This window comes from Clavelina lepadiformis, chromosome 2 (assembly GCF_947623445.1).
Source record: "Clavelina lepadiformis chromosome 2, kaClaLepa1.1, whole genome shotgun sequence".
Classification (NCBI taxonomy): domain Eukaryota; kingdom Metazoa; phylum Chordata; class Ascidiacea; order Aplousobranchia; family Clavelinidae; genus Clavelina; species Clavelina lepadiformis.
In genome coordinates this window covers 2,463,390-2,487,272 of record NC_135241.1, presented here as the reverse complement: position 1 = coordinate 2,487,272, position 23,883 = coordinate 2,463,390, and the positions used below count along the sequence as shown (strand labels likewise).

At 37.5% G+C, this 23,883-nt stretch overlaps 4 protein-coding genes across 7 annotated transcripts; 1 reads left to right on the top strand and 3 right to left on the bottom strand.

Moving 5' to 3' along the window:
• Positions 1-8: 8 nt before the first annotated feature.
• LOC143445393 (dynactin subunit 2-like) lies at positions 9-1,625 on the bottom strand. Its single transcript, XM_076944469.1, has one exon. It carries the CDS (start codon positions 1,621-1,623, stop codon positions 475-477), a length of 1,149 nt encoding a protein of 382 aa, XP_076800584.1. The 5' UTR covers positions 1,624-1,625; the 3' UTR covers positions 9-474.
• Positions 1,626-1,669: 44 nt separating this feature from the next.
• On the bottom strand, positions 1,670-4,689 carry LOC143445394 (methylated-DNA--protein-cysteine methyltransferase-like). The gene has a single exon (XM_076944470.1). The coding sequence runs from the start codon at positions 2,565-2,567 to the stop codon at positions 2,010-2,012; it is 558 nt and encodes a 185-aa protein (XP_076800585.1). The 5' UTR covers positions 2,568-4,689; the 3' UTR covers positions 1,670-2,009.
• Positions 4,690-4,842: 153 nt separating this feature from the next.
• On the bottom strand, positions 4,843-8,960 carry LOC143445391 (toll-like receptor 7). Of its 3 annotated transcripts, none has more exons than XM_076944467.1 (3): positions 5,704-8,960; positions 5,478-5,595; positions 4,843-5,387 (listed from the first exon to the last, which is right to left on the bottom strand). In XM_076944467.1, the coding sequence occupies exons 1-3, from the start codon at positions 8,534-8,536 to the stop codon at positions 5,159-5,161; spliced, it is 3,180 nt and encodes a 1,059-aa protein (XP_076800582.1). In that variant the 5' UTR covers positions 8,537-8,960; the 3' UTR covers positions 4,843-5,158. The 3 variants fall into 3 exon arrangements, with proteins under 3 accessions (XP_076800582.1, XP_076800583.1, XP_076800581.1); XM_076944468.1 differs by having other exon boundaries at positions 5,478-6,039; positions 7,750-8,959; XM_076944466.1 differs by having other exon boundaries at positions 5,478-8,959.
• Positions 8,961-14,321: 5,361 nt separating this feature from the next.
• LOC143445789 (sodium-dependent serotonin transporter-like) lies at positions 14,322-23,845 on the top strand. Of its 2 annotated transcripts, XM_076945110.1 has the most exons (15): positions 14,322-14,709; positions 15,035-15,114; positions 15,511-15,673; positions 18,522-18,656; positions 18,753-18,840; positions 19,131-19,268; positions 19,395-19,533; positions 19,707-19,865; positions 19,996-20,075; positions 20,226-20,353; positions 20,921-21,033; positions 21,194-21,425; positions 21,590-21,690; positions 22,648-22,815; positions 23,020-23,845. In XM_076945110.1, the coding sequence occupies exons 1-15, from the start codon at positions 14,388-14,390 to the stop codon at positions 23,101-23,103; spliced, it is 2,130 nt and encodes a 709-aa protein (XP_076801225.1). In that variant the 5' UTR covers positions 14,322-14,387; the 3' UTR covers positions 23,104-23,845. The 2 variants fall into 2 exon arrangements, with proteins under 2 accessions (XP_076801225.1, XP_076801226.1); XM_076945111.1 differs by lacking the exons at positions 14,322-14,709; positions 15,035-15,114; positions 15,511-15,673 and adding an exon at positions 17,328-17,716.
• The last annotated feature ends 38 nt before the right edge of the window (positions 23,846-23,883 follow it).

The following is a 23,883-nucleotide window of genomic DNA, read 5'->3' as shown; positions in this document are numbered from 1 at the left end:
TTGTTAAATCTAAACATAAAGTACAACATTATTTGCATGGTACCTAGCAAGTAAGTATTAACAGAACATGCATTGGAGACCAAAAAACATTACTGCAAAAAAGCAGCAAATATATAAAAGATAATTTCTTGTCTCGATTATTCACTCAACAACTTCTATCAATACACATATCTGTAGATAATGCAAAATACTTCAATGCATGCAAAGGTTTCCGCAGAAACACATCAGTGTCAAAAACATAAGAAAAATTCAAAGAGATTGAACTGTAGTAGTCATTACCGATAGCCAAACTGAACCGCGGCAGCTTTTATGAGCACCAAATTATCAAGAAGCATTGGTTGATACAGTGAAGTCTCATGAGTTTCAAAGTAGGGTAATAACAATGCCAAGTTAACATCTATAGAAAATTAAAGCTAAAACCTAACACTATGCATGCAGTATTTCAGACTTATTCAACATTGCCTTGAAAACCAGTTATTTCTTTAAATCTGCCATTCGTTTGTTGAGCTGTGTGATATTTGCTTCAATGGTCGCAATGTTATTACTGAACATTTCTTCCAAGTCTTTTTGAGTGGAGTTTGAAGTGTGAAGGCGTGATGTTATCTGGGTTTGCATGTTCTCCAAATGTGTCAGGGTAGATGAGAAATCACTAGCTTTTGCGTGCAACGTATCCAGTGCTCGCAAACGTTCGATCAGTTGCGGTAGTGCAGCTCTTACTCCTTCCCACTGCCTAGAGAGATCATATAACTCCGAGATTTTTTGGTTAACTTCGCTGGCCTGATCACCACTGCCTTTGTGAGCCTTGTTTATTTCGTTGACTTTATTCAAGATCGCTTGAAGTCGGCTGTCAACCTGTGGCAGTTGTTCTGAATCAAAGAGAGACAGTTTCGTTTCAATCTCCCGCACAGCTTCTTTGAGAGTTTTATCCTTTGAATGTGACACCAATATATTTAACTTGTCCGTTCCAGAGCCTAACACCTTTTCAAGTCTGGCAAGCCGTTGTTCAAGTTCTGCAACCTGCAACTTTTTTTGCTGAGCCTGATCTGGTTTCAGATAAAGCTGATAAGTGCCCGTACCATCACTTTTTTGACCACCAGTGATTTTTGCTGTTTTCTCAGACGGCAATTTAAGTTGAGCCATCAGCTTTTCCACATTGGCAGTGGCTTCAACTGGCTCCTTATTCAGATTCGCAATACTGCTATCGGCTAATTGCATTTGCAAAGATTCTATTTGATTGACTAAATCAGCCGGAGAATTACCAGTTTTTGTAGAATCACTTATTCCTTTTACCTCTTGTACCAGGTCAGCAACTTCAATTTTGAGCCGATTAAACTTTTGTAAAACTGTTTCTTTTTCCCCAAGAGCTGCTAAACCACCTTGGTTTGCATCGTAGCCTGTTACTTTTGAACTTTGAATTCTTCCAGAAAAATCCTTTCCAAATCCAGATACATACTTTCCACTAAATTTCTCAAATGCTCCTTCAGAGCTGACAAGTTCAACACTAGTGCTGTTCAATTCCTCCACAGCAGCATGCTGGTCTTCCTCAGGTAAGTCACCACTTTCATAAACATCTTTGCTCTCTGTGTCGATCCCAGGCAGATTTGCATACTTTGGATCAGCCATTTCTACTCACATCTATTTTTGGTTTAAAATTAAACAAAACAGACAGTTCTGCAAAGAATGGCAATGACATTTAAGCACCATAAAAGGGGTTCAAAGAACTAGCGCATAAAAATAACAGAAACTGATGTCTTCTGTTCAATATGCGAATAAACACTTCAACTGACATAACAAATACATTTAGTTGCACGTAGTTATTGGCACTGTATCATGATAAAAACAGATGCTAGAAAACAACAGATACAAAAATTTACACAAAAAAATAAAACGCAAAACATTTCAAATGAGCAAAGAGAAGAACATTTCACATTTGCACACCATCATGGTTAACACAACACAAACCTGACACAAAATACCACCACAGAATCATTCTTGTAAGTAAAACTTTGCTAAGCATTTGAGAGCAGCTTCTCATGTTCTAACAACCAAGCTTTTATGTTGTTCCCCTTGCCTGACATGTAATTACCCAGACTACCATTACTTGCTATAACCCTGTGGCAAGGGACTAAAAGTGGAAGAGGATTGGCTCGCATGGCTTGACCCACTGCCCGGCATGCTTTTGGGCTACCACACAACTCAGCCAGTCCAGCATATGAGACCGTGGTTCCAGGTTTAGTTTGATTCTTCAGTGTACGTAGAACCAGGCCAGTGAAGTTGTCTTTTTCGACTATATCACTGTCTATGATTGGTTCGTGATTGATTGACATGCTTGGATCAAAAAAGTTTCGAATCCATGCAATAAAATTTTCAGCTTCCAAAGTTATGGGAACATTGTGTTCTAGGATTTCAACTTTGTTGTTCGAGAAAGTCTTCGAGAGAATGTTGGGATTATCATTAAAATTTTGATCCAGATTTATTTTTTTTATTCCTTTTTCAGTATGAAATATTTTTACTACCCCAATGGGGGTCTTTAACAAGATTTCTGCCATTCTGTAGTTTTTAATCATCACACAAACATGTACCTATGCAGGCAAACAAACTTCAGAATGTTGCATTAATTCATACGATAAATTTGAGTTAGCATTCAGTCCAAATACCGAGTCAAAGTATAAGCTGTTTGGGAGTTAGATGGATGATAGAAAATAAAGCTATGAAGCAAGGACAAAAATACTGCATGAAACAGCGCGGGGTGTTAAATAAACAGACCCCTTTTGATTAACAACCCATCTTGTCTGGTGTTAGGGAGCAAAACTGTAGAGTATGATAGGATTACATCAAAATTTTTGGTCGAAACGATATTGCACACAGGGAAAAGAGCAACCTATGTACAAAAAGAGACACTACGTTTTTTCTCTGTTTTCTATTATATAAGGCCGCACCTTGCCTAGCACAAACGCCAGACGTGCTCGGGACACAAGTAACAGGGAAAACCAGCCACTTCCTTGCACACGTGCACACCAGACTTTTGCTTCTGCACTCCCAAAATCTCAATCATAACTGCCTAACTCTACAGTCTGGTCTGGAAAAGCAAACTTTTTCAATCGCTCAGCCTAAATTTAACATTAAAAGAATTCATATCAACACATCAATTTTTTCTTAAATTGTTTGAGTTTTAGAAATCAAATTATAAAAATATTTCACAAGTGAATACAAAGCTTTCTTACTGTCATGACATCTTCCATGGCGAATCAAATATTAGGTTGCCAATATATTTAACGCACAGTAGGTTAATATCTCATAGTGGTAAGTGTGGAACCTGCATGTATGAGATTCATCAACAAGTACGCTGAATTTTTTCTGATTAACCAATTTATATTAAACAAGAAAAATTAGTTGTTTGAATGTCAATTTATAATAAAGAAACAAATATTTGAGGCTTCAATGTACGCCATTACACAAAAATTTGCATGCTTGCACGCACAATTTCTCGTCAAAAACTGTCATATTTTCCATTCAGAACCTGACAGATTCTATTTTAATCAAAAAGAATTGTGTTGTATTGTTTATTTTTCACCATTAACTGTGCGGAGTGAAAGTTAGAATGTTAACCGTTGTAGTTATAGCACATTGAAAGACATGCTCATAAACAATTTACGAGCAGGATAAAGTGGCAAAGACCAAGAGCTTAAAACATGCAAGATGACAATAATGTAATTGTGCTATAAGATGGTAGGATGGCAAGGCCACCAAACCCACTAAATATTTGTTAATTGTAACGAATCTAAAAGCAAAATAACACAAGCATCGAAACAACTACACTGTTGGAAGATGTAAAGGACAAGTTCCGCAACATTAAAATTTAAGTAGACTATAGGCCTACCTTGCACAAATTGACCTGCAGATTATACCTAGCAAAATGTGTGAAACATTTGTGAATATCTTTTGATTGCCTCAACCGATTTTTGTTATTTGATGAGGAAGCAGACAAATCCATTGTCAGTTGCCACCACTTTTTGGGGCGAAAAAAAGTGTACCATTTCAGCAAGAATCATTTTCAAACCGGTGATCACAGATCGCTCTGTATGACGTCAGGAAATGTTATGTGCGGTGTGCACCCCCAAGTGTCATGATGTGATGATGATCATGTCACGTGGGCTCGGCAGTAAACAAGCAAGGATTAACATAAACCTAACATTTACGGAAATGCTTGCAAGATTGCAAAGGCGTTGTGTTTTTTGCTGTTTTCTAAATACGCTAATCTTTAAACGATTATAATCAACACTCACTTAACCGCACAAAACAAGTTTGTATGTTTACAGTATAGTGCCGCTTGTTTTCATGCTGGCAACATCGTATGACCTGACGCTGTCACAACACTAGCTTAGCAAGATGAAAAAACAGATCCGTGAAAGTACGTGCATAATACGGCAACAATGTAATTTGAATGGTTGTAATTTGAAGATGTTATTGCTGTATGGGTCAAACTACTTCTTGCATGGGAAAATGGTCAACATGTAAAACAGGTCTATATATTGTAGTCATGATTACTATAGCAACTCATTTGCAACGTAGGCCTACTGTATGAAATCAATGCTTTTATACTTTCTGACGAAGCCCAAGCTTCCAATCAGCCCTTTGCATAACACGTCAACATGTAGCCTACATAAAACGGGTTTAACAAACGCTTACGAAAAACGGAGTTTGGAACGAAAAGAAAAATGAAAAAAGTGGACTAATGTATCTTTTAAAAGCAGTTACTGTATACTTGTACAGCTTTTTTGCTGCTTAACGCTTGAATTAATAAAGACTGACATAATAAATACTTTACAATTTCACAGCAAGTGAACGAATCTGCTTTTTCATTATGATTTCAATCGTAATATCAAGCAAAAACAGTATTGTTTCTGCAGTAATTATTTGGCAATCAATTCCAGAAAATGACGTAATCTTTGTAGTCAGCTTACGTTATACAAATGATATAACTGATATATACATATGACGTCAACATAAAAACAACGCTTGGTTCATAAGATTTTCCTTTACGAGTTTACGTCTTAACCATAGCAAAAAGGCAACAAAAAGTTTTCGTTTTTCATATTCTCATTTAACAAACATTTACACTACAGTTGCCCAAGTTTTATGAATCATTTTGAATTAGTTAATCACCCAGTATTACGCTGCTCGCCAAAGCAGTTCGCAGTGTTTCAAAGAACATCACTTCGTCATCATTTGTTTGATGGAATCTCAAAAAATTGTAAAATTTTCGGTTAAAAGTTCGTTGAATTAATTCTGGAACTCGAGCTGCTTCTTCACTATGCCACTCCACTAATATCAGTTGATCTCTTCCAGCAGAATATTGAAGTTCTTGTAGCGCCGTCAATACGAATCTGTAGCAAATCGAATTATAATTCGATATATTTTAAAGGTTTTACACTTGCTGTAAATTGTTATTTGTCAAATTTTGACTTCACACTTACCTGCAAATTGGAGTTTCGCAAAAACTGCCAGAAAATATGACGATTGTTTTGCGACTTTTCAGGACAAGTCGGAGAAGATTTTCCATTGAAAAGCTTCCACCTTCGATGTCACGACCAGCTAAAAGAAGTTCAATGGAAAGGTTTCCATTAATCATCCCAGGTACCAGGTTATTATCCACCCAATCACCGAGTTTATCATTGTTGTGGTCAAAGAACACAAAAGCACCTTTATTTTCAAACGTCTGCTGCCTTATTATGTCATCGCTTGGTTTCAACGATTGAACTCTGAAATATTCATTGACTTTCCGAAATATCAATCTCTTGAACCATTTGCTATAACCGATTATGCCAGATGTACAAAACAATATAAAATACACTGTGAATGCGATTGTGTACTTGAGATGCTTTTGCAAATCACATGATGTGTTAAATCCATATCGAGAGACCGAGCGACCACATAAATATTGCGGGGATTGGCAAGCCACACAACCGCCAAAATATTGATCAATCTCCAGTGTGCATTTCGGATAAAATCCAGGAAGTTTAGTGTTGTCACTTGCATCTGAAACATACCAACGATAAAATTGTTCCCAAATATTACATGAACAGTCAAGTTGGTTCCATCTTATGTCCAAATACAAAAGCGAATCCAACATAACTTTGTTCAAAATACTTGGATCCAGTCGACGTATCTCGTTATAACTGAGATCAAGACTTTTGAGTTTTAAATGCAAGAAGAATCCTGGATGAATAAATCTGAGCTTATTATGAGCAATTGTAAGTTCCTTCAAATCAGTAAGAAAGGACAAGTTCCCCATCAGTTCAATGATATTATTATGATCTAAATTCAGGACATGTAACTTTGTTGTAGTTCTTAAGGCTGTAGATGGAACCAGTGCCAAGTTGTTGTGACTCATATCCAACCTTTCAAGATGACTTAAACCGTGAAACCAATCGTCTGAAACAGGCGAGAAAATATTGCAGCCGCTAAGCACAAGATATCTAAGCTCGGGCATAAACTGTAATACGCCGTGTTTAATGAGTAGGCCTACGGCTCTTAAATCATTGTGTGCAATATTCAGTTCCATCACTGAGCTTGCCTTACAGTTATGGTAGATACGATTCCAGTTAACTAAGAATGAAAAAAGTTGGATATCAAACATTTTCCACCGGAATTTAATTTGGGCAGAGAAATTCAATTTACATAGAAAGTCGAATCCGACATTAGGGTCCACGTCTTTAAGAACAAAATCAATCTGGCGAAGATTCGACAAACTAACAAAAGCAAGGTGATCAATTTTTTTAAAAACATTATAAGAGAGATCTATGCTGCACAAATATATCAGATGTTTCAAATCATCTGATCTGATCTCACTTATTTTGTTGTGTGATAAATTGAGGATTGTTGTCATTGATAACAGAAGTGTTTTCTTCTCAGAGATGGTTGCGATTTGGTTGTTTGAATAATCAAGTAAACCGTTGTTGTAGCATCCAAAGTCTAACGGTCTAAAAATTTCTATTTTTTGTTGTAAATTGTAATTGTTGTCGCACTCAAAGTCAAAAGGTCCTGAAAGCTGATGATTTTCTACATATGTAGGAAAATGATGAAAAAACTCAAGTTGGTTTTTCAATTTCTTTGTTTGTAAGTTTGAAAATGTCTCCTCCTTCAAATTACTGCGGTCAAAGGTCAAACGGTTATTCGATGCTCGGATGGATTTTAGATGACGTAAGGCAGACCACGCATCGGAGGAAATGCGATGAACATTGCAGTAGGAAATATCGATTGTGGACAGATGAGTTAAATTCGATAAACTGGCAAATGACTGATTGTCGATTACATGAAATTGCACGGAAAATTGAGTCTTTTGGAAGAGTTTTCCTCCATTCCCGAATATCAATGTCTGAAGAGAAGATAAAGAAGCAAAAGTTTGTCCCAAACGAAGTAACTCGATTGGTTTGGTTTTGTTAATATTAAACGGGTAGCCTAAATTGTTAGAGGATAAATCAACATGACGGAGTTGGCAAAGATTAGCTAGGTATGTTGGTTCGAATATTGTCCTTTGTAAACAATTGAAGGAAAGATCGAGAATTTCAAGATTTTTGTTGTTGTTAAATATTCCATTCGGTAAATGTTGAATAAAGTTATACGAGAGATTGAGAAACTTGAGATGCTCGAGCGGGTCAAATACACTGTCGTCAACAAGTAGTTCATATCCTTTGTAAAATACACTTACATCTAATAGTTCTAAGCTTGTTGCATTCGTAAAATCACCTTTTCTCAAGCGGGTTATATGATTTGCTGCAATCGAAAGAGCTTCCAGTTGATCTCCAAGTAAATAACTGGGAATTTTTCTCCAACCGTTGTTACTTAAATTGATAACTTTTAGACTGGAAGAAAGTGGTTGTGTTATGGTGAAGTTTCTTGGACAGAAGAGCTCAGTAGGACTTTCGCAATTCCTAATCCCAAACAGCATTGTCAAGTTATTTAACCTTTGCAGTTGCGCACTCACGTCGCCAAGCATGGTAAAACTTATATCCAATCCCTTCAAACAAAGCGGAAGTTGCCGTGGAAACTCACGAAGGTAATTACCAGCCAATCCTAACCACTTTAAATGGACGAGATGTTGGAAAGTACCTGGCTCAATGTATAAGTCGCCAGAGCATGGTGGAAATGGCCACCTCAAATTGCTAGGAATGCAATTTGCATACAAAGTTAACAGAGTTATATTTGGAAAAAACAAAAAATCATTTGCTCTAATTTGTTTTATCACGTTAGATTGGAGAACTAATCCTTCTACATTTGCCGGCAAGTTTTGTGGAATCTTTGTTAGTCCTCGCCATGAGCAATTAACAGAAATATAAGTACGACCAAGCCAAGGTGCAACTTTGACAAGAATTTCTTTTTTAATAACGCTTTCTAATGAAAACTTGCTGTAGACATTTACAAAGTCTAGTCCGTAGATACTTTCCGCTTTTCCACAAGGATATAAAAGATTTCTTGATGATCCGCCAGAGATAAACAAAAATTGAAACAGCAATATGAGCCCCAACAAGCTCATTCTTTAGAAATATAAAATATTAGCGCAAAGCTGCTAAAAATCTTTGAACAGACAAAATATTTAAACTTTTGTTAAAAATTTTGTCTGAAATTTTTCAGCGTGCATGCGCATAGGCTATAGTTCCTACTTAGCCACTGTCCTTGTTCGTACGATTATTATGGAACAGAGGCCGCTTTGTATTTTTTTAGAACCGTCAAATTATTATCGATATTCTCCAATACGCTTTGTTGCTTTGACCTACATCAAATTAGAAATATAAATCGACTAATACAAAAATTTTCTTGAACCTTAGCTTATTCTGAGAAATTAAGCTAACAAGACCAATTTAATTGTTTAAATGAACTTTCATCTTATCAACTTGAGCTTAATTTTTTTCTCGCTGTTTAAAATGTTGCCTTCCCATGGACGACTGTTCTGATTTATAAATTGCCGCTTCCATCCTCCTCTCTATGCTTGTTGTGACGAAATCTAAAAGCTCTGTTGTGTCGGGTTATAACGATATCCTAACCGGCATATCTACCTGATCTTAACAAACTATGACGCGTTGATTTATCCATGAACAATGATGGATGGACGACACCAAGCTAACTACTTCCGTTATAGGCAATGTTCCCTCTAAGCTGCGCGCGTGCGCAAATGGGCACTGCTGACACGGTTTCTGCGCACAGAAAATCTGTGCTGCACACAAGAAAAAAATCCAACCTGAATTGAAAATAGAATAAACGCATAATAATGACCACAGTGCGCACGTCTGATGTTGCTCTCAGTGGTCCAAGAGACCGCTCAGGGAGATAGTGTGTTTGCTCAAACTTGTGAAAAATTAGAGGGAACATTGGTTATAGGACAAGCATTTGCTACTTTGTATTCACTTGAAACGTTAATATTTGGTAATCGGAGAAAGAAGATGAACATGGTTGAACTTTCAATGCAATTTTACAGAACCGACAATCAATCCTTTGTCCATTTATCGAATTTAAACAATCGATACACAATTGATATTTCCTACTGCAACTTTCATCACATTACCTACGATGCTTGGTCTGGATTACGTCATCTTAAATCCATGCGAGCTTCGAAATACGTTTTGACCTTTGGTGACAACATTTTAAGAAAGGAAAAATATTTCAACTTACAATATTCTAAAAAAAAATTACCAAACAAATTATGACAAGTGATGCTCTTGGAAACACTGCGAACTGCTTTGACGAGCAGCACAATACTGGATGATTAACCGGCCAATAATGAAGTGCAAAATGTGATCAGGTTGCGTTATATTCTGCATGCTTATGGGACATGAAACCACCTTATTAGTCCTCGCCGTTGTCAACACACAAATGAATTACGGCAGCTGACGGTTCAACGGTGCTGCTGTGTTACGGTGATTTGTTGGCATCCAAGTGAAAGTGTGGTGGTAGGCGTAAAGAGTGTGGATTAATGATAATTGCATCGGTATATGTTGAAGTAATTGTTTTAATGTTGAAGAGCAACGGCTATCATCCGTGTTGGTGAGGAATAATGCAGTGGGCGCGTCAACGTTATGATTAGGGATGACGTAATGTATGCGTTGCTGGTAAAATGAGTATACTTTTAAAGTTCGAACAAAAACAATTAAAAAATTTGAACTATTGCTGTTTGCACAGCAACTAGCTGTTACTTGTATTTTCGCAATCATATATTGTTATAGTAATATCGCGTTGTTTCAATTTTCACAACGACTGCAAATTCTAGCTGTTTACAGTTAACAAGGAAGTAATTGAAATTGAAGCAGTCCTGTTTGCACAACAAATGTGAATTCTGTTCCCGTAAGAACAATAACGCTATTGTGATATCGCGTGATTTTACTCCATTGAAATAGAGGCGAACAATGAATCAAGAATTATTACATCGACTCAGCATGTACCGAATAAGAGTGTCCGTTTAAAAAAGTTACGCCGTATCCATCAGTTGAAACTAACTTCCATTTACTATTTTTAATCATTAAAATTTTCGTCACTAAGTCCATTGAATAAAAGTATTTATTTATAAAATTTGAGCTTATATAGATTCCATATATGCTGTTGGTTACTATACTCACTACAATGACTACATCAATTGTTCTTGTGAAATGTAATTAAGCGGTACGAATAAAATCGCTTTACACGCTATCAAGCTATGCAATGCAGTCATTTCAAATGAAGGAAATAAATTAGGGTTACAGTAAATTACTAAAATACTGGGCTGTAAGTAAAAGCTTACAAGGAATAGTTTTATGGAAAGGTAATCGATTAAAATGCTTTAAGATTTATTTCGGTGCAATCTTTTAGCTACTATATTTAAAGAAGGAATGATAAAGTATCATTTGTCACCCGAGAAAAACGACGGATTATTAAACAACCATTTTGTTTGCAACTTTAAACCAGTTAAACAACGTCTGTTCATATTTTCTATTTTTATGCGGATGCCCGTGAAGGGTTGATTTGGTTTTATGGTTTATTACTGACCTCAAGTGTCCATCTTGAATCATGTTATTTTTGTGATTTCCAAAATTTGCAGAAAATTCTTTTCATACGTTCGACGCCATTTTTTTGGGTGCTAAAGTAATGCTGATGTGAAGCTAAAACAAGTTTAACTGAATATAAAGTATTTAACATTTATGTGATGCGTGGTTAATGCTTGCAATGAGATTTTGTACGTAAACAACTCTGTTGGTGGAAACATTTTTGAATGGTTATGCCTCAAATCTAACCCAATAATTCACAAACAATTCTGACGCTGTTTTATGCAAGAACACAACGTGGGTTTTTCTTGCTTTTGATTCGAGAAAGTCAACTTTAATCATTGTTTTTTTCTGAATATGACGCTATAATTCAAATTGTCCGGCTTCAATTAACCGCTAAAATTGTCGCAATTCTTATCGAATACCTTAATAACTTTGTAAATGATAACACAAGCGGTTAAATTATACGTTGACAAACTGCCGCTTTGTGGCGCTGGTAACAAAAAAAATCGAAAAAAGTTGTTTCTTGACAATATTTAGTGCTTAATGTCGTTAACAAAACCTAAACTTGAAAGCTTCATCGTTAAAACAACCAGCAATAAACAGTATAAAATAATATCAATATCCTTTGCCGTAACGTGAGTATAATTTACCATTATTTACTATAATGGCGTACCAGCGGTTGCAAATTATCGGATAATTTTGTAAACGTTCATCTCGGGCAAAATTTATATCATTGCTTATGACATTTTGTCGGCTCGTTGCCGGACGGTTAGAATAAAATCGCATACCGGGTTCGATTCCCAGTCGCGCTACCGTTGTCATGTCCTCGAGCAAAGTATGAACGCTCCCGTTCTTGATGGACAGTTCCGAATTCCTGCAATTTCAAAAATCAAAACACCAAATAAAAAAGTGCGTCATCGAAACTTGGACAAAGACTAGCTCGAGCGCGATGTGGAATCATTGTCGAGTCTAAGTCGCGCAAAGACTTTCCTCGCTCCGAAGATAGAGATTGTGATAGAATACGATATCCAGGCGTATAGTCGTTGCAAGTTATATCAGCTATTTGCAAAAGTTGTTTGAAAAACAAACAATAGATTACGTCAAAGATGTCACACGGTTTGGCAATGTGAAAAGAACCATCTATTGTTTAATCTATTTGAAAGTTATGACATCACAATGAAATTCTGAATACGTAGGTTGGTGTGAATAGGAGCCGATAAGACCTTCAGATTTCGCAAGCGATTTTATTTCTTTATATCGGGTGTCCTTATATCTATGATAAAGTATGTTTGCTGCAACATTTCAGCTTAAAGTGCAGACAGGATTTTATTTTTTATCTTAGATGAAGCGTGAAATGAGACAGAAGTTTTAGTCAGCAACGTGCTTGGGCTGTTTGATTATTAAACGACCTGAAACCTCATTTCTAATTTCTACAGATAAGCATTGGCGAAATGCGAAAGAAAAAACAAACGTTTGAACAAATCATTGGTGTGCTATGCATTGAGGCCTAAAAGCATAGGAAAATTTAGCTAGTTAGGTTATGTCATATTGCTATAGAGTGCTCGGTTTGGCATAACAAATTATGCACATACGCAAATACTTGCCTTAATGTGCATAGCAACAGATGTTTACACAACAGCATTAACTGGTTTGAAGTGAGAGATTCCTAATTTCAACCGTGACCTTTTGCGCCTAAGTAAATATCAAACTACGCATAGTTAGTTAATCTTGTTGAAGAAAGCCGCGGTTTTACCGTAAATTTAAGTTCAATTTCGCCCAGTTGGTGGTCTGATACGCACCGATAACTTACCGCGCATGCAATGAAATAACATCCCTCAAATAGTAACTTCGCGGCCCGATTGTTTGATGCAAATCATGCTGGTAAAAATGATTAGGCTAGGAGTAGGAACATATCGTGTTCGCCAAAACTGTCAGCTAATCTCTCACATAATCTCGTAAGCAGATATGTTCGGACACGGTCCGTGGCAAAATTAGGAGACTTAAAAGTATAAAGAAAGCGGTTATGGGGAAACGGTAACTTTGAACGGCTGCGAAAGGTTAAAAATGAAGTCAGCGGCATTGCAATGATGCACAAAGGCCGAAGCGAGACAACGAGTTAAAATTAGCTCATTGTAAGTGGTTTTACACAAATCCTTGAGGTTCTTTAAAAACCTTTCGACCCGTGTAAGTCTTCCCTTTCTGAATATGATCGACGACTTGTTCATCTAATTACGAATTGTTTGATAAGTCAAGCGGAAACGTTATTCACCTCACGAATGTGAAAAAATTGGCTTCATTGCTCGCTTTGCACTTTAAGTGTAAGGTTGGCCAGCAGTTTGCGACGGTTCGGGTTCGATCTCATCAGAAGTCGTATGGTTTAAGAGTGTTCGTGGAACGCAAACAATGAACTCGACTTATGAATAGTGCAGGAGTCGTTGTTCTTAGGCTACAGGATACCGTTTCAGTTGCTTCAAAAACGACATGGACTGTTTAGAAGAAAAATTTTCACATTGAAAGTCAAATAAAAGATTAATTTTCAGACTTTCTTCCAAGTAACAAAGAAAGCATGATCGATAAAAATAAAAATGCGACCTTCAAATCCGTGACAGTATCGATACGTCACATATTGTTTTGACAATCGCTGTTGTTACTATGCCCTTTAAAAAGGTGTTATTGAGTTTACAGCGTTATAATACCTGAAGGCAGCCTAAACATAATGGAAATTGCCTATATAAGGTAAATGGAATGCAGATAAGTATATTTCATATTTACAACGTAATTAACAAAATCAGAATTTCTGCGGAAAAGTAAATGACAAACGTAGAATATTAAACGTAATAGATTCGTGTTTTCAGTCAACAGCAACCGGACAATGGACAAATTACACTCCTTTGTTAACCTATTTAAGCGAGAGACGAGATTGTGCAATATTTTGCAGAATGAGCAAACATATGAATTTGCTTTGTGTTGCGCTATCAGTTGCGTGTAATGCCGTTCCTGATTTCGAGCGGTGAGATATTTGCGCCGATTTGAAGGCAAGAAAACGCCGTAAACGTTATTTATCGACTCCCAGGATGAGAACTTGGAAAAATTAAAGAAATCGGCATCTTTAACTTATTACATCTCTACGTCTGACTCTGTTAAAAACCTAAACAGACTTCTGTCAAATGCAATTACAATTTTAGTCGCCTACTGGTCAAAAACACTTAATTATAAGCTTATTAGAATATTATATTACGTCATTTCAAAGATACAAACCCTGGATACGATAAATATTGATTTTATTGACATTAACAATTTAGGCAAACGTCGAAAACATTCTCCATAGGTTACTTACAGCATTGAATATTGATTTTTTGACGGCTTTATACAATGGAGAGCAAAACAGCGAACAATGACGAAAAGACAGACCCAGAACACTGGGACAGATTCGAAATCGAAGATCAGCCTCCGGTTAAGAGAAGCTCCAGAAAGACCAGCTTGTTAAGCTGTCCAGGCAATTTAGAAACTCATCGACAAACGAAGGAAACTTATCCGTCAATTAACGACAAAGGAGACGTCAAGACACTGTTGAAGGAGAACGGGGAAGCCCCTAAACGGAGAGTGTCCGGCTACGGATTAGGTCCCCCAAGCGCAGGGGATACGGTGAAATATCCCGGTAGAAAAAGAAGCAGCCAGGGATCGAACGGGATGGGTAAGAAAACTGTTTAAATTTGTACAAGTGATGGCTTCGATGTGTAACGCGCTCTATCTCTGTATCTATGTAGCCTATTAATACCGGCTAAACCGGCAATGCCTGGGAGTCATGTGAATTAAAGTTAAGCGCACACATTTCGTCGTTTGACCTTTACAGTGTGAATCATCCCCGAAATATTTTCCTAAACCGCAGTTACCAACACATTTCAAAAATGTCTCTGGAGGAATGTTTCTGACCAAATGCCTTCATGCGACATGGTTTAGTTAAGTTCTTAAATTACAGGAATCGCAATGCTCCATTAAACAACATTTCACACTTGCAGGCATCACGCGTGGAAGACTGGAAAGTACGATGACTACTGACAGCCTGCCAAATTCATCCAGCACATATGGCCTTGTTCTGGTACGTATATGTAGGCTACGCTTCTTGGGTCTAAGGTGTTTGCATGAGGCAAAGTCGTCAACCATCACTTTTGGCGCGTGTTGGTTGCTGCCACTAAAACCGACAATCAACGAACTAGTAGACGTAGGCCTAGACTGTATGTTGAGAAAATACTGATTGAATTGTTTTAACGTGACTTTAAAATTACCTTTCGTAATAAGCTTTTCGGTAATCACTTTATGCCTATTTGCTGACGTCTCATATAAGCAGCGGCTTATGTTTGTAACCTTTTCACATCTTTTATTCGGGTCACGTTCATTCAAAATCTGAAAGCATATGTTTTCGTTGAGATATATGTCTCGCGTTGGATTTGATCAGAGCTTCTGACATGATTTTCAACGATGCTGATGTTTTCAGGCTGGCAATGGTGACCGTCGATTCATCCCCAAAATGGGAAGTTCGTCTTTGAAACGGGAGCAATGGGGCAAGAAATTCGAGTTCCTGCTTTCTCTTATTGGGTTTGCGGTCGACCTCGGAAATGTCTGGAGATTTCCCTACATTTGTTTCAAGAACGGCGGTGGTAAGTCTAATTTTGTCTATACGACTTTTAAATCTTTTGCTTAGGCACGTTTCCAAGAACATGGATTACCCAGGATTCTCGTCGGCATTTTTTTAGCGAAAATTCTTTTAATTTAATGTCCTTAGCGTGTCGATTGGTAAGTTAAGGTCACACACGACGGAGATCTTTGAAGCTCCACTGGTAGTTGAATGGCGGTAGAATGCACGAGTACGCCATTTTCTCAAGATATTCCTGCACATTTCGAACGGCAACATACTTCATTGGCTGCGGCAATCAAACCATCCATAGCAAAACAGCTGCCAAAGTGCTAAACTTACATCGTAAAACCACTACTTGATCACTATATCAAATAACGCTCTGTGGCTGTATACAGCTGTACAAATAGATGTGGCAAAGTTACCATCACTTGCAAGACTTACATAAAAACCAGGTCCACGGAAGTCATGATGTTGAAAACTGGCAGTACGAGACATTGCAGCAATTTGCATCGCGAAGTCAACTTTCTTCTGAAAACGATCAACAATATGACCTGTTTGGCGTGGCTGGCGCAATCTATTGTGACGTCACAATTTACGAATGTTTACGGTTTTAGTTATCCATTAATCAAGGTACACATAATTTCATACGCAACATGATTACCAAACCCAGCGGCGGTAAATAGATGGCGTTGCTTAGATGGAAAACAGTTTTTATAGCGAGTAGGTATTTCGAGCTTTGATACATAAATGCAACAGCACCGAAATCAGTCTGTTTCAAAGGCATAATGTTGATTTTTATAATAAGATTGGAATCATTACGAATCAAGTCAAACTCTTAAAAGTTACGACTGCACTATACAATTGAAAGGTATTCGGTGATCTTTATTACGTCTCGATGGTTGGTACCTGATTGACAGCTTCTACGAAGTCGTGCTGTCATGACAAGTGCTTTGTAACAAAGTGGATACCGGTTGCTTTGGCCCCGGCCAAACTGCAACAATATGAACAGAATCGTTGCATTTCACATTATTGGTAGAATTCAGTCCAAGGCGAACCCTTATAAGAAGCGCACGCATGTGTGTTATTGCAAGTTTTACAGGCCCAGATGAGGATTCGCAGACGTTTGCGGTGACCGCATGTAGCGACTACATGTCAGCAGTACGCCTAACTTCTAGCCATTGTCGCCTGCGGCTCGGTAGACAGGGAGATATTCAAATCTTCCAGACTATGTGGCTCGACCTTTCGGTGTAAATTTGTCGCGGGCTTAAATCACGTACAATCATGCAGATTTTCTTGATACGACAACCTATAATCCATACTGGAATGTAAAGAACAAAGAACGTTTTATATTGGTGGCTGGCGCTTATTTCAACAGGTGCGCAGTCATGTACAAACAGCCTGCTTAATTTGCGCCAACACAAAAGGTGGATTAATTACGAAAACTATAAGCTTATTTAAGGTAAAGTTTTGTCGACGCACCTGCTTAATTATACCGAAATGCTGTTGGAATCGGATATGTCTATAATGCATTCCAGTCAGCAGTGATATCTTGCGAAGTTCTTGGTCACTTAATAAAGCTGCAAGTTGCCTGACTTCCAGTTCTTCTACAGCAGACTTTGGCAAGGCCTGCAGTAAAGCAGATACTGAGCAGTCGGCGTGATAGACACGACAGGCACTCTTGTTGTGCAGTAAGCGTCCAATTCTTTATTAGTCAGCCAACGATAAAACTTTACTTTTCATGAATAGGAACTTGCATAGGACACATACTGTAGTCTTTTGCAAACAACAATAGGATTTAAAATGGGTCAAATAAAAAGTAAATCCATCGACATCTCAGAAAATAAAGAAGGCCCGCACAAAAATGATTGCAACGGCAATGGATTAAAAGAATCGGAAACGTTTTTAGAAGACGGTAAAATTTACGTAACAACCAAAACAGATTCTGTGAATGATCAGCGTGAAACTTGGGGTCGAAAGTTTGAGTTTCTTTTGGCCATCGTTGGGTTCGCTGTAGATTTAGGCAACGTGTGGAGATTCCCATATATTTGCTTTAAAAATGGCGGAGGTTTGTGCAAGAATTTTTATTTCTTTTTGCTTTTTAACACACAAATAAAGCTTCGGATGTTTAACAAATCGGCGTTTGACACATTTTTAAACAGTTACGTCTCTGCAGTTTGGGTTTATCATATGATTCTAAAAATAGTTAACGGATGGTTTCAAGGCGATGCTCACTGACCAGACCCATAACTACTTCAGTCTGTTAGTGTTTTACAGCCCAATGCAAGAATAAACCATTGGCTAAATCAGAAAGCAATTTATAAGATCCCAAGCAAAAAATGCACTATATTTGTTCGCCTATTTGTTTATGTACGGTATTTCACTAATACCTTTTATAAGAAACTTTGTCTTGCAGCTTTTAGTCCATTACTTTGCCCGGCTTATTTCTATTGAATTAGGTCACAATAACTTAGTAAGATGTTTTTTTTATTGAGTTTCTTAACTAACCATGAATTTATTTACATCCAAGTTCACTGAGAAAGCGTCAAAAAACGCTGCTTTCCGTTAATTATGTGACATTGAGTGAAACCAAATGCAAAAGTTTTAACATGATTAGACAAGTTAATGTATGTAATCTTTAAGACTAGCTCAGCAGAAAAGAAAATGTGGCCGATGTAAATAAGAATGCTTTTTCAATTTTTACTTGGACTAACGGTATATAAGTTATGAATAAGTTTTCCGGAAAAAGTCGGTTACTGTTTTTTTTTATGAAACAACGATGAATATATGGAGTAGTTTCTGCTGGCGGCGGTTTTACCCTTGAAAAAAGACACCTTTTTTTCGGTTAATCATTTATTTTGTTAACGGCGCAGGAGCTTTTCTTATTCCGTATTTTCTGATGGTCATATTCGGGGGAATTCCCTTATTCTATTTGGAGGTAATCCTGGGGCAATACCATCGGTCAGGATGCATTTCTATTTGGAGGAAGATTTGTCCCATTTTTAAAGGTATGGATAGGAATTTTCTATTAGAGAGTTTTAGGCTTGTGTTAATCTAATTGCGGAATTGAATCGAGTTTTGGTTTCACGTTGCTGTAATTTCAGGTGTCGGTTTTGGCATATGTCTGATGGCGTTGTATGTATCAAGCTATTATAACACGGTCATAGCTTGGGCAGTTTACTATTTATACAGGTATGTTTACTCACGCGCAGGAGTGGCCAGAGTTAACCGACTCTGGCCAATTTTTATCTTCTATTCTACTTCTAATTTATACCTCTGTCTAATTTTTATCTTTTAAGCTTCTTTTCTCATTAATGATTATGTCGTTGGTGCGTACGTGAACAATGGTAACAATGGTAACAATGGTAACGTGAACAATGGTAAACGTTACATGTTTCCCCGTAACTTATATGGTGCAAGCTGGCGTATAAATAGGTTACAACGGTATAACCTAGGACCACGATGACCTTGTATCGTTTCAGTTCATTTGCGTCTGAGTTGCCTTGGAGTCGCTGTGATCCAGCCTGGGCGAATGAAAACTGCCTGGATCAAATCAACGCGTCTGCTCATAACATGTCGTGGTCGAACTCTTCTGAGTCCCCAGCGCATCAATTTTTCGAGTAAAGACATGAACGGTCGAATCTTTTTTAATGACAATACAAGCTCCACTGACTTCAGTAACTTATCTCTGTCAGTTCGTCAATACAACATATCATGAGCTTGATGTTTGGAATGATTTTGTGCAGGCGTCACGTACTGGAGTTATACAAGTCAAGCGGTATCGGTGACCTCGGCACTCCAAGATGGCAGATCGTCGCTTGTTTATTCATCGTCTACGTCATTCTCTACTTTTGCTTATGGAAGGGAGTCAGGTCTTCCGGAAAGGTACAAAATTGGCTTGTACACCTTTGATGAGTTTCATGTACGGTAATTATATCAACGGCACCAACTACGCTTAGTGCAAAAAATTGTTTAATAATGCCCATACCACAGCACAGCAAGTACGGCTATACCACAACATTGATGTATTTGTTTAAGGTAACCAAAACTATTTTAAGGCGGTATGGGTCACGGCCACTCTTCCCTACGTGGTTCTCTTTATTTTACTGATAAGAGGGGTTACTTTACCGGGGGCTGGATTAGGAATCAGGTATTATTTGACTCCCAGGTGGCACTATCTCGCTCGGCCTGGCGTTTGGTTAGAGGCGGCAACACAGGTAACAACCTACTTCGTTTAAATTAAATCATCTTACATGGTTATAGCATTAAAAAAACCTTTGGACGATTTTACTTACACAGTGGTGGAAGATCAATTGAGCCTAATCACAACAACTACCTCCTTTTCAGGTTTTCTTCTCACTGGGACCAGGATTTGGGACTCTCATCGCTTTGTCAAGTTATAATCGCTTTGACAATAACTGCTACAGGTTCATTAACAAAAAGCATTTCTGAAAACTTTCTAAATTTTAACTATCATAGACTGTAAAGTTATATAAATAAGCTATAATCTACAAACTTTAACATTGGCTCTTCCTATAGTTAGTTTTATGTAAACACTACTTTTTATGACATAACAGAGACGCAATCATAACTAGCGTGATAAACTGCCTGACAAGTTTCATGGCCGGTTTTGTTGTCTTCTCATTCATGGGATATATGGCGCACCTTCTGCATAAAACCAACATAGAAGAAGTAACGACGCCGGGTAAGGCCTGATAGTTGGTATAATGGACTCTGTGCTTGAGCCCCGCTTATAGAGTTTGTCAATGTGTATTGCCTGATCGATTAACGTGGGCGGTTTTTATTTGCTTTTTCCAGAATTTTGCGTTACTCGTCATTTACGATCGAAGTATTGAATATTTGTTTCCAATCTCTTTATAATTGAAGCATAGAATACTCTAATTTATTAGCTAAATACTAAAAATTTTGTTTATTTTTACTGTATCTTGGTAAGTTTCATAAATTTTCAAAAACTTCACTCATTTACCGAAAGCGGTATTTCTATAGACTCATAAAACAAAACTTTGCCAGGAATAATTATGTATTTATCATAATGTTATTAGCCAAGAAACCTACTAAACAAGACAAATAATGAGTTCATCCGTTGTGTAAATAATCAAAAATCCTTTCGGTAAAATGAGAAACTAGACTAGTTGAAGTTATCCCTACGCAGAAGTTAATCTGTATTTACACCAGTTAACGATGCTCTTCTTTTATTAACGTGTATTCCTTTGAACTAGCCGAGAACAGTCACTACTACCTGCTTGTTTAGGCGTGGGGCTGCTGTTTGTTGTGCTCGGGCAAGCTTTGACCACTTTTGACGGTTCCGTGTTTTTCTCCATAATCTTCTTTCTCATGATTATCACGCTCGGATTGGATAGCTCGGTTTGTTACTTTTGTGACGTAATAATCGGATGCTCACTACGTTGTATATACCTATGATTACAGTTATGGAATCTTTTGAAGTCGCGTTTCTTTATTTATGCATAGCCTAATATTTCGAAATATATTTCCACATTTTGCCGATTTTTTTAAAAATAATTAGTTTGGAGGTTTGGAGGCTGTCATCACTGGAGCTGCTGACGAATTTCCCGAAAAAGTCGGAAAAAATCGGGAAAAGTTTGTGCTCGTATTTTTATCCGGAAGCTTTCTCTTCGCCATTTCAACCACGACGCAAGGGGGTGCTTATTTGGTGACTTTGCTCGAAGCCTACGCTGCAGGGTCAGCTATTATGACGTTTGTTCTGTTGGAAGCCATCTCTGTCAGTTGGTTTTACGGTGAGACCCTGAATGATAAACTTTTTGTAAAGTTTTTGTAAACTGTAAAAGACAGCCAGTGGTGTATTGGTCTTATCTATTGGCTGGTTAAACGCTTACGTAAGATTTTTAATTGTTGCTTGTAACCGCACTATTTCAACACATTAAGTCAATTGTTTTGTCAGGTATTGATCGATTATGCGGTGACGTCCAAGCTATGTTAGGGTTTGGCCCTGGAATATTTTGGAGAATTTGTTGGAAGTACATCAGCCCTATTTTTTTGGCAGTAGGTGTCTTTGTCTGTTTTTGGATCATGTTAATGTGTACTTTGTTTGTTTATCATGTTCATGGTATATTTCATGTAAAGCGCGCAAAACTTTGTTTCGTGGCATGCACACCTTCAATTGACGCCATGAGCCGTTTTTGTTCCTAAGGTTACATCTTAAATACAACTTAACTTTAAAATTCACACTAGATTAAAATAAGCGTAAATTACTGATTGCCCACACTACAAATATTCAATGAAATCAAAAACGTATTTAGTCTAGGCTGAAAGGAAAGCGTAAAACGCGTTGGCGAAAAAGTGTCATGGATTGCAAAAATGCAGCAAAATCTGAAATCTGACCCGATTCGCGTTGACCAGTAAAACGCAATCGGATAAAGATCATGTTTTCTGTTCTATTATCGCACAGCTTTAACGTTCCGAGGTATTACCATAAGACTGATCTGACCTAACGAGCCATAAAGAGGAAGAGAAACTTATAACAAAAACTCTGTTGTACTGTTTTCTGGTATTGACATATATGGCCTTTAAGTGCAAGTCGAAATGATCCCTGAGCACTAAGCGGTTTCCTACTTAGGTGTAGGCCCTAATGCATAGTTTTGCCTGACTGACGTGAAACAAATATTACTGGTACTTAGGCTGCTGTTATTGGTGACGTTTATGGAGCTGAAGTTACATACCTCGGGTTAAATCGTTTTCCCAACTTTTCTGCGCATTAAAAAGATTAAATTTTCTGTAATTTTTTCACAATTTGTGCGTTGATCATAACTTCGTATACTTGTAATAACACACAATGCAGTGCAATTGGATTACTTTCGTTTATACGATGTAGCTTACCGTAGTTCAGAGAATTTACGCTACTTTAATTTTTTTGTGATATCACAGAGTAGAAAATACGCTGACTTTATACTGTATTCCGAAATAGTTGCAGTAAGTATAACATACCTGTTTCTTTAACAGTTTATGATCATAATGGGTTTTGCAACGTCATCAAATCTGGCGTATGACGGCCAAGTTTTTCCTGATTGGTCGACAGCGGTGGGTTGGCTCATTACTCTTTCGTCGGTCATTCTTGTACCCGTCTACGCCATCTACCGGTACTGTTTTGAAACAGGGTCACCTCGTCAGGTAATGAAGCTTTGCAAGTTGCGAGATTACCTGTTTCTTGAAGACACTGTGATCGATTAAATGACCTCGCTAACATATTTGTATTTTTAGCTGTGATGAAATAGGTTTAAGGTTATAAGTTATAAGACTGTGTCGAAATGTGATGCAAAATTGTTTTCGGAGATAAAAATATTTCGTGTCTTGCTAAATTTTGTTTGCACGCAGCGTTGTTTCGTCTTAACGAAGCCTGAAGTGGGTGGCCAAGGGCTGCCCCGAGAATCACTGGCGATGACCACCGTTCCGGAATGAATGGCCACTCTAATTGTTACGTCGCATGCACTTGTTGTGACGTAACTACCAGGAACGTGCTGTTTCGAACGTGCGGTTATACATGCGTATTATTTTCGGTAATTTTCAATTCTGTTTACAAATCCCCTTTGTTATTTTCGCTTTTTCTTTCAAGACTAACCCGCTACCTCCACCCAGCGAGAGGCCAAATATTTTTTTAAAAACTTCAAACTTTACCGGGACCACGTAGCAGAAAGTTCAAACTCCATCTACCGAAAAGGCATTTCAAGCAAAACGCTGATTACTTAAAATTAACATTCTTTGGCTTTAAAGATAAACCAGTTTTGGCTGATGAGAACTTGAATCTTGTAAATATTACTGTTCTTCAAGTTTTGATTATATCTTTTACTTATTCCCTGTCCTTTTGATAATAAAAGACGATACCGGCCCACGCCCAAAGTATTTGTTCATAGTATCTGCGTAATAATGTGCAAATTTCAAATCGTCTTTCGTCATAGCAGTACAGTACCAACGCTTTCCGTTTTTAATTATTATTAATAGTGTCAAAGTGTTTTGTTAAGATTTTTGTAAATAATTTAAGAAGAAATTAACAAATTTTGAAGATAATATTAGTTTCCATAGAAAAAACTATTTTGTTATTGTTTTCTATTTGGCGTCTGACGGTGCTTGACAGCTTTAAAAATTCTTGTACTTCACAACGCGCTCGCCTTTGTAAATGTCAATGTTACAAAATTCTGCAGTATATTTGTGTCATTTGGCTTGCAATAACAAGCATAGAAG